The 9,931-nt window shown below is 35.3% G+C and overlaps 1 protein-coding gene and 1 pseudogene across 1 annotated transcript; one reads left to right on the top strand and one right to left on the bottom strand.

Annotated features, from left to right (window-relative positions):
- Positions 1 to 1,819: 1,819 nt before the first annotated feature.
- LOC132098046 (ER membrane protein complex subunit 3-like) lies at positions 1,820 to 6,083 on the bottom strand (annotated as a pseudogene).
- A 459-nt stretch (positions 6,084 to 6,542) lies between these two features.
- On the top strand, positions 6,543 to 8,179 carry LOC132097244 (protein UXT-like). The gene is made up of 6 exons (XM_059502874.1): positions 6,543 to 6,816; positions 7,168 to 7,249; positions 7,423 to 7,490; positions 7,585 to 7,692; positions 7,811 to 7,874; positions 7,950 to 8,179. The coding sequence occupies exons 1-6, from the start codon at positions 6,749 to 6,751 to the stop codon at positions 8,010 to 8,012; spliced, it is 453 nt and encodes a 150-aa protein (XP_059358857.1). The 5' UTR covers positions 6,543 to 6,748; the 3' UTR covers positions 8,013 to 8,179.
- The last annotated feature ends 1,752 nt before the right edge of the window (positions 8,180 to 9,931 follow it).

Genomic DNA, 9,931 nt, shown 5'->3' with positions numbered 1-9,931 from the left:
CATGGGCGCTTTCAGCAGGGGCGGTTGGGCTTTCTCATATCAGGGATGTCATGTGCTTCAGATTTCTGAGATCTTGTAAAAAGGTGTGGGTGGAGAAATAGGTGGAGGTAAATGAGATACAGCTTTCTGTCCACTCACTCGTGAACTATTTATTTTCGGAATTAATAAATGCTAATGTGGAGTGAGAGATTATAATTCTAAAGTTCTTCCATTTTTATTTTCTTTCTTGTGATGGGGTTTTTTTCCGTCTCTCATGAGCTTTGGAAAAGCCACTCTGTTGCGGGACACAAATGGAGGCCTGTTTTCCAGTGAGAATTCACTTTTTTATCTTAATTAATAAGGAAATGCACAGCAAGATATTGCTGAATGAAGAATATTTCAGCAAAGTGCTTTCTGGATAGAGCTCTTTTCGGGATGATTTTTAAAGCACCTCTGTACAGTATTTTTGTATTGTCATAAATGTTGTATTATCTTTGATCTTTTGGATCAGATGCTGGGAATGTGGGAGCTTTCATTTTATTTTGTTAATTATAGATTAAATATATAATTGTATACACATCTTTTGATATGAATAAATGCTGACTATAAAGTCGAGATTAGATTGGACACATTTGGCTTCCATTTACATGGTTTTTCCTCTGAATAAAAGGAGGCGTAGCTCCTTTGGCAATGGGAAATCAATTCCCTTCGGTTTATTCTGACTGCATATTAACATTTCTCAGCTGCTCAGTGTTGTAATTAATTTGGCCCGTTGTGTAAAGATCTTATAGAAAATGCTTTTTCAATTGTACTTCCCATTAAGTGAAGTGCTTTATTGCAATCCTTGGATTTTAATGGACAGAGTTTATCGCACTCGCAGTCTAGTGACATTTATATAAATGTCACTATATACCTTCAGTATGTTCTAATATAACACAGGTGAATCTCACAAAACCTGTCCAGAACAAAGGAAACAATATGGAATTATATATTTTTTTATTAGAAAAGGAAGCATTTTGACATTTTCATCACAATTTAGCATTCCAAAATTCTGCTAGTATGAAAATGAAAGAATTTGTCAATTAAAATCGACCCGTTGTGTTCTTGACTGCATTTGTGAGATTTATGAACCTGTGACGCTAAAATTTCTGGTAATCTGCTTTACAAATAGACTCCTCAAATGCTTGAACTCATCTATTTCTCATCTGCAGTCTTCCATTTTTTACAAGGTTTAATGAATGCAGTGATCCATTTAAAAAGAGCTTCAGTTTTTACTATTTTACAGTAATTAAATGGCTTCATTCTAGTATTTATTTCTGAGATAATTTACCAGTGCTAGAATCAACAGCTTCAGAAAGCCACACACAGTGCTGCCTAATTTCTTAAATGCAGCATGTTTATTATATTACAATAAGATATTTATCAGAGCTACTGTGTGGCCTGCAATCATGCTTGTATTATTTCAGTGAAATCCATCAGATGGTCACCTGTAAATAGCTGAAATATTACAGCAACTCAATTTGTTTGAGAAATAGTCTATTTCTGTCAATGCTACGCAAATTTCTAAAGCCCATTTCACAGTATAACACACCAAATTTCTAATATTTGTGATTTTTTTTCATTGTGGGGGCATCTTTTGTATAGAAATTACACATAAGTTATCAAATAAAAGCTTTGGAGTTTTGAATATTGAGTATGTAGTATTTTCGATCTAGATATGGGAGCTGTGTAAGTGTTTACTCAAAAGTACATATGACTCACCTCTGTGTGATTCACAAAAATTAGACAAACCAACCATTTCCTCTCATCTGATTCAATCAAAGACACGAGTACAAACTGATTTCCTCCTCACCTAAGGGTTACATATAATGTTTATTAAATATCTCTTGTACGGTTACCAAAATAGTATAAGTTTGACATTCAATTTGCTGTTATAATATCTCTCTGACTGAAATAATGGCTTGTAAATAAAGAACTTGTTATAATAATTACATACCACACTAGAAGAAATCTGCCGGATAGAGACCATTTAAATCAAAGATGAAAACCAAACTGACATTTTAAGAACACTTTAGAAACAACTAACCCAAAAATATATTTCAAGGCATCACTTCACACGTAAACAGACATTTAAGACATGAGAAATTCTGTATACTAACATCTCTGGCAAAATGTAGATCTACACGGTGCTTACAAGAAATTAAATGTTCATGTGCAACACTCACAGTTCACAAAAACATGTCAGACATATTGTAGATGCTTTGCAGGACATTCACATTCAAACAAACGAAACACTATCAGGATCACTGTCTATGAGTCGCGTGTTAAGAATCACATCTCGTCAAAACAGGGATGTTTTTACTGTAGTTCTTAACTAAAGAGTCCTCTGAAGTTCAGATCCTGACACGAGTTCCTCCTCTACGTTCTCAAGGGCCCATCTGTGCTCCACAATCTCCAGAGCTTCCCACTCGCTCTGAAACAATGGGAATAAATACATTTAGAGCATTGCACAGCTTTACACATCTGAGCAGAGTGTGAACATTTTGCTAAACATCTCCTTTTGTGTTCTGCAGGAGAAAGAAAGCCATATGTGTTTACAACAAGAGCATGAGGGTCAGTAAATGATGACCACATTATCTCTCTCTCCAAGTATATAATTATTCCAGTTTGAGGACTATATTAACTCACCCAACACTGAATCTGCATTCCTCAAGAAATATAATGTTTTCATAGTCCTGTAATTATGTGAGCTTCAAAACGGCAACGGTTAAGGTTTCGTAATTATGTATTATGAAATTAAAATAACCACGTTTCCACATTGGCACTGCTGGGGCATGCATCATCTGTCCACTGGGGCTGTAGGCGCTGAATTCCCAAGAAAAATTTACTTTAACTAAATTTTGTGTTAAACACAAATAACTGCTGGCATGTGTTTTTCTTAGATGTGCAGGTTTGTCCCAGAATAAATGCATACACTGAGAATGATTCACGTCACATAGAAATGGTTTAATTTATGCAAATGATGTTCTACTCACCTTAAATGCTTTATTAGGATCAGGAGGCATCGCCATTGCGGCTCCCGTCATTTGATCCTGCATAATTGTTGATTGATCTGCAGCTGAAAACAAAACAATAATAAAACAAACTTTTGCTTTAAATAGCTGAGAAAATCTATAGCATTAAATACAATACAACACATTAGGTAATTGTATATTGATTGGTAATTGTATATTGACTGCTCCGGGTGTGTGCTCACAGTGTGTGTGTGTGTGTGTTCACTGCTCTGTGTGTGTGCATTTCGGATGGGTTAAATGCAGAGCACAAATTCTGAGTATGGGTCACCATACTTGGCTGAATGTCACTTCACTTCACTTCACTTGATTAAATCTATCAATATTCATTAAATTATATGACTTATTTCATTATATTAAAATAATCCATAATATAAAATAATCAGTCATAAAAAGGTCTAAATATCAGAAACAAAAACAACTAACCATTGTCTTGTCCAAGAATGAGGGTGTACATGCTTCTGAGCCCAAACACATTGAGAAAATACCATGATGCTGAACTGACCCTATATGAGTAATAAATTCAGATTTCATTCACAGTTTCAGCTTCTGGCAACAACAAAAAAACACATCACATGTGAATACTGTACCAGGATGCATCTAGAGAGATCAGCTCAATTCCTCTCTGTAACATGGGCTTGAATCTCAGAGTCAGAGGAAAGGGAACTTTAGCTGAAGAGGAAACAGGCAGCACAGAAAAACGGACTTTGGTAACAATTAATTTAAACTCTTGCAAGCTTAATGTTTTTCAGATAATGTTCACTTGAGATTCACTTAGTTAGACAGCAGCCACTACAACTTTTGCCATTTTAAAGTCATCCTTTAATAGTCATTGTATTTTTGTTTTGTAACGCAGAGAGAAAGCAAAAGTAGCTGCTTTAAGAGAGAACAGAAGCCTTGCATCAGCAGTGGACTGAAACAAGTAAGCGGTAATCCTACTACGGTGGGAGCCCACTTACCAACGTCTGCCTTTCAGAAAATTAGTTATGAATGTACTGGCCAAACGTTACATCACCCAATTAAAATTCATGAGCCGGCTGTTAAGGTTTAGAATGTCTCCCTTCACATTTCAGATGCTTCCTACACCCCTGAATTTAATCACACTTGCAAATAATTGTTTTAGAAAGAAATCCACATTCCCACAGGCTCACTAGATCTTTTTTCTAGTTTATAGTTTTAAGGGAGTTGCTCACCCAAAAATTTACATTTGCTGAACATTTACTCACCCTTAGGCCATCCAAGATGTAGATCAGTTTGTTCCTTCATGGGAACAGATTTGGAGAAATGTATGCTTTCATCACTTACTCACCAATGGATCCTCTGCAGTGAATGGGTGCCGTCAGAATGAGAGTCCAAACAGCTGATAAAAACATCACAGTAACCTTCTCTAGTCCATCAAAACAAAAATCTTTGCTTTTGCAAGAAACAAATAAATCATTAAGACGTTTTTAACTTTAAATCATTGACTTTCAGCTAAAATAAGTTTTCTATCCGTAATACCACTTTCCACAGTGAGCCTGAATTTTCTTCACCGGAGGCAGCGTTACTGTAGATTATGGACTACAGCAATGGTTTAAAGATGAAATGCCTACATGATGGATTTGTTATGAAGCTTTTTCACAAGAAATTACTATTTGAGGGACTTGAGTTGTCAGTGTGGACTGCTTGTGATGTTTTTATCAGCTGTTTGGACTCTCATTCCGATGGCACCCATTCACTGCAGAGGATGCATTGGTGAGCAAGTGATGCTACATTTCTCCAAATCTGTTCCCAAGAAGAAACTAACTCTACATGAACTATTCCTCTAATTTTGACAAATAACAAAAGCTCTTACTTGTGACAAAACCAGAAAAAGCCCAGTTGATCCATCCTCCAATCAGAATCATTGGCAGCACATTGGTCAGGTTCCCTTTCATCATGTCCGTCAACATGCTTGTGTCTGGGACAGAAGATGCACGATGTTATGATGAAGCATAGGAAGCCATTTGTTAAAGTAGCTCTTACCGGTCATGGGGTTTTTGGGGACCACCTTTCTTTTGACCTTCTTGAAGAATCCAGTCTCAGGGTTGTTGAAATAGTGTTTTCGCATGGCAAATGACTGAAATGGAACAGCATTATTGATCATTGACAGAAACAAGTAAATTGAGTTATATACGTTTATTCCATGAAAATATACTGGGAACTGTTATTCATAAAGTAATTAATACCTGTTTGGGAAGATATTTTCCATTTTCTCTCAGAATGCGGCTGCGCAGCAACACCTGGCTGTGATTTAAAATGAATTAAAATGGATAAATGGATATTCACAAAATAACTTGCAATGATTATGTATAAACTGCAACAGTTCCAATGAGATTATTATAAAGCCTTCCTTCCTTAAAATTCTAACCAATACTGAAAATATCATTTAATCAGCAATCAAAAATTTTAATTTTGCCAAACAACTTTATAAAGACTGACAACATTTGTAAATTTGTCAGTATTTTTTAAGCAAAATTTAGTATTAAGATAATTAAACAAGACAAAACATTTCATTCATTAATATTCTGCCAAGCCAACTTCATAAACATAAACACAGGTATCGTTTTTAGGTTAATTATTATTTTTAAGGTTAATTAGGTTAATTATTATATTATAAGTATTGAATATAATTAGAATTTTTATAGATGGTATTTTTTATAGAATTACAGTAGTCTATATATGGGAGTCTGATAACATTTTTTTGGTTAAACACCCGTATGTATCTCACCTGTCGGACACCTGCTGCAGATCCACTTTCTTGTCGTTATGAATCAATTGAGTGACGTAATGCCGCAAAACTCCGACGAAGAATGTGATGAAGACTATGGGCAAAACGACCCACAGGCGAATACTAGAGTCGATCAGCAGCTCTGGACCTGCCATTTCCTACACCAAAACTATCCTCTACAACTATCTGATACAAGTTTATATTAATACTCAAAAAAATAAATAAAAACTTTTTACTGAAAACTATGGTAAAACTACTGCACTTTTATACGACAATAGCGACATATTGCAAGAATATTGCTGCATAAACATGCGCCATATGCACATGGCACAGCTGCTTCTTGACCTTTGAGCTTGTAGCGAAGTTCGATTCGTGAGTCGAATCTATTAAATGAATCCTTAGAATCGATTCATGCTTATCGAGTCCTCACTGAACCGAGTCTCTTTTGAACATGACAGTTTTAACTCGTTAACGAAATAGATATAGTTTGAAAGTAAGTAGTAATGTGTGCATATAAACAGTTTTATTTCAAGTTTTGAACACATGAGAAACCACGGGAGAATGTCAGGGGGTAACGTCATATCGTAAAAGAAACGTTTTAACTTGCTCTTTAAGACGAATTGATTAAAAGAACCGATTCATATATATATATATATATATATATATATATATATATATATATATATAAAATGTATATATATTTCTCCCTTTAAAAAAACAAGTTAGTTTAACGCAATTTCCGGTCTCAAAGACGTTTCCGTGTATCTTGTAAACAAGTGCAGAGCCACGTGACAGACTGAAAGCAGGTTACCTTCACACAGTCGAGCATTTTCTATTAAAACAAACTCAACACTAATCTTTTTGTCGCTGCATCGATTTCTGATGCATGTTAACATTAGAAACAGACTAAGATTAAAATAAATATCGCAACCATCTTTTTTCTCATATCATGACTCCTGGGGGGAAAGTCTTGCAGTATGAGACGTTTATCAATGAAGTATTGCAACGAGACTTACAGTAAGTATCATCGCTTGAGATTCAGCCTGAAATAGCAATGCTATAAGCTTGTTTACATGTTTGTACCATGGTAATCCCATGATTTCTTTAAATATGATCTATCGTTGTAACCAGGTATCATTTGAAATGCCACTGGGTTCCATACAAATACCCATTTTACATGATAATGTGTGTTATATATGTAATCTCTCTCTCTCTCTCTCTCTCTCTCTCTCTCTCTCTATATATATATATATATATATATATATATATATATATATATATAATATACATATATATATATTCAGACAAAGAATATATATAAAAAAACTGACGGATAAAAATGATCTTCTACTATTTTAATTCTAACAGGAAAGTATTGGAGCAAAGAGATGCCATTTATGAGAAAATAGCACAATACCTTCAGCTGAAGAACACAATTAAAAGTATTCAGGTATTTTACCTCTGTCCCTTTTTAATTTATTTATTTATTTTTGCTATGTAACATTGCCAATCTCTGTTTGCATTTGTTACTTCCTGTCTCTGTCGTTTTCTTGCTCTCATTCTGTATTGAGTGATGATGTGTATTATAATATGTTGCTTTTGCTGTATTTTATTTATCTTTAGGAAACTGACAGCAAGGAACTCAAAACTGACATTGACCTTGGCTGCAATTTCTATGTGCAGGCTCACGTGTAAGTATTGCAGGTCTGTTGTCTGTGTACTGTGCGTCAATGCCTCTGTCTCAACATTTATGAAGGGCAAACTCATAAAGAAATTCCTTTTTAGACCTGATGCATCGAAAATATATGTGGCAGTTGGATATGGATTCTTTGTCGAATTCACACATGCAGAGGCTTTAAAGTTCATAGAAAAGAAGACTAATCAGCTAACAGAGTAAGAGAGGATTTGGTTTTATCTTTTGGTTTTTGATTTTGAAATGTGCATGTATGCCTTTTTTAAATATTTTTTACCATGAGATGTTCAGACATTCATCATTACTTGAAAATTTCAGGCATACTGAGGTCCTTACCAAAGATGCAGCAAAGATAAAGGCCAACATCCGCATGGTTTTGGAGGTACAAATTATTACAATTTACTTACTAGTACTTTTTCAGTTCATTGTGATGCTTAAAAAGTCGGTGTTTTCACAGGGTTTGAGGGAATTGCAAGGTCTGAAAGATCTTCCAGAGGACAGAAGGAGAGAGGTGTTTTAGTACAGTACACCAATCACAGCACATTGTATTAAATTTGCACATATGACTGTAATGTTTGTTTCAAAAAGTGTGAACTTTATGGCAGCCAGGTTCAGAGGAACATTGCCTTTTAACAGGTTATACTGTTGTTTTGAAAAGTTTGCTGAATAAATACATTTTCGGTACAACTGTCAGTGTCATTGTGATCATTTTAAATAATTATATCACTGTACACACAATACATTAACACATGACCTTTATAAACTTCTTCATATAAGATTAATATAAGTCGATGGAAAAAAATATGTATGTATGTTCTCGTTACAAGCCACAAAATTATACTATGAAGCCAATCCTGTATCTAAAATGTGAGGACAGATTGATTCTGGTAGCTTAGAAACTTTATTTACTGTAATTCAAAATATAAGCAGTAATTATTTGTTTGTTGAATCTAAATGATAAGAACACAAACTATGTATAGATTACCCTGTCCACATAATCAGTTCTTCATCCGGTCTATGAGTATGGTGTTCGATAAAATGCTATCAAACTGCGTGCGTGCTTCTTTTGGGATTCAAGATTGCACCTTCAATGAATTACGTAGCAATTAATCGATCATTAATTTAACTATTTTAGCTGTTCTGATTGATGAAGACAGTGGTTAATTTTAAGGTTCTGCAGCATCCATGTGACGGCTACCCTGTCACACTAGTAACAGTTGCCATGGAAACTGGATGTTGAATTGTGGCAGCACTGAAAGACTAGCTTCCTGAAATAGATGATTTTTCTTTGTACAAAGACTCGCTGCCGCATTTGGGCACAATGACACACTATACAATCATTATAATGTGACATTGTCAGCACTGGCTGTGGAATTACAGATTTTATGTTTTGAAATGATATATAATTCAGGATTTAGATGGAATTTTTTTTGTAAATATGATTTCCAGCGGATGAAATAAAAGATGATTTATGCTTCCTGTATTATTGTTTTACCTAAGTAGTATGTATGCTTGACATTATTTTGATTTTATACTACGTCAGAAGTTTTCAGTGGATTAAAATTTAAAGGGGTCATATGAGGCGATTTCAATTGTTCCTTTCTCTTTGGAGTGTGACAAGCTCTTGGTGCATAAAGAAGATCTGTAAAATTGCAAAGACTAAAGTCTCAAACCAAAAGAGATATTCTTTATCAAAGTTAAGACTCTGCCACGCCCCCCAAAATGGCTTATTCAAACACGCCCCCACATGTATATGTCACTATGTGGAAATATTTGCGTAATGCTGCCCAAATGTTCACGCAAAGAAAGAAGACGTGGTTTCATTAACACAGTTAGTGTTGAAGCAGTCATGTCAGGGAGATGCTGCGTGTATCTAGGTGAAAGCAAAAGCACTTTATATGGCCTTCCGAAAGTAGATGCATTTAGGAATCTTTAAGATTACTCACAACAGAACAACAATGCATTTTAATGGACGACCGTTTCATGAACCTAGGAGAGGAGGTAATTCTGACTTTGCTACAACAATGACGCCGCTTCTGAATCAGCTATTGTATGTTTTGTTTATTAGTTTAAGTATTTGCTATTGACTGTTCAAATACGGAGTTTTGCGCGTTGCGTGTGTGTGAGAGAGAGAGAGGGTCACAGTGGAGTCAGCTGTCTTAACCGTCCTGGCTTGTGTACTGCAAACACATACGAGCATCATGAGCATGTGTCTGTCACGCGACTCTATTACTCTTTCGGGCTTGAAATGATGGTAAAACTAAGGACATTATTAACTGTCTTTAAATTTATTTTAGAAGATGAAGCTTGCGATTATGGAAAGGGGCGTTTCATTTACGACTAGTGCTTGCGGTAATCGGCCAGTCACAATGCACTGGGTCAGTTGGCCAATCAGAGCAGACTGCGCTTGTCAGAAGGAGGGACTTTGTAGAAAACAAC

Source organism: Carassius carassius, chromosome 21 (genome assembly GCF_963082965.1).
Source record: "Carassius carassius chromosome 21, fCarCar2.1, whole genome shotgun sequence".
Lineage (NCBI taxonomy): Eukaryota > Metazoa > Chordata > Actinopteri > Cypriniformes > Cyprinidae > Carassius > Carassius carassius.
This window is presented reverse-complemented; position numbering and strand designations above follow the sequence as displayed.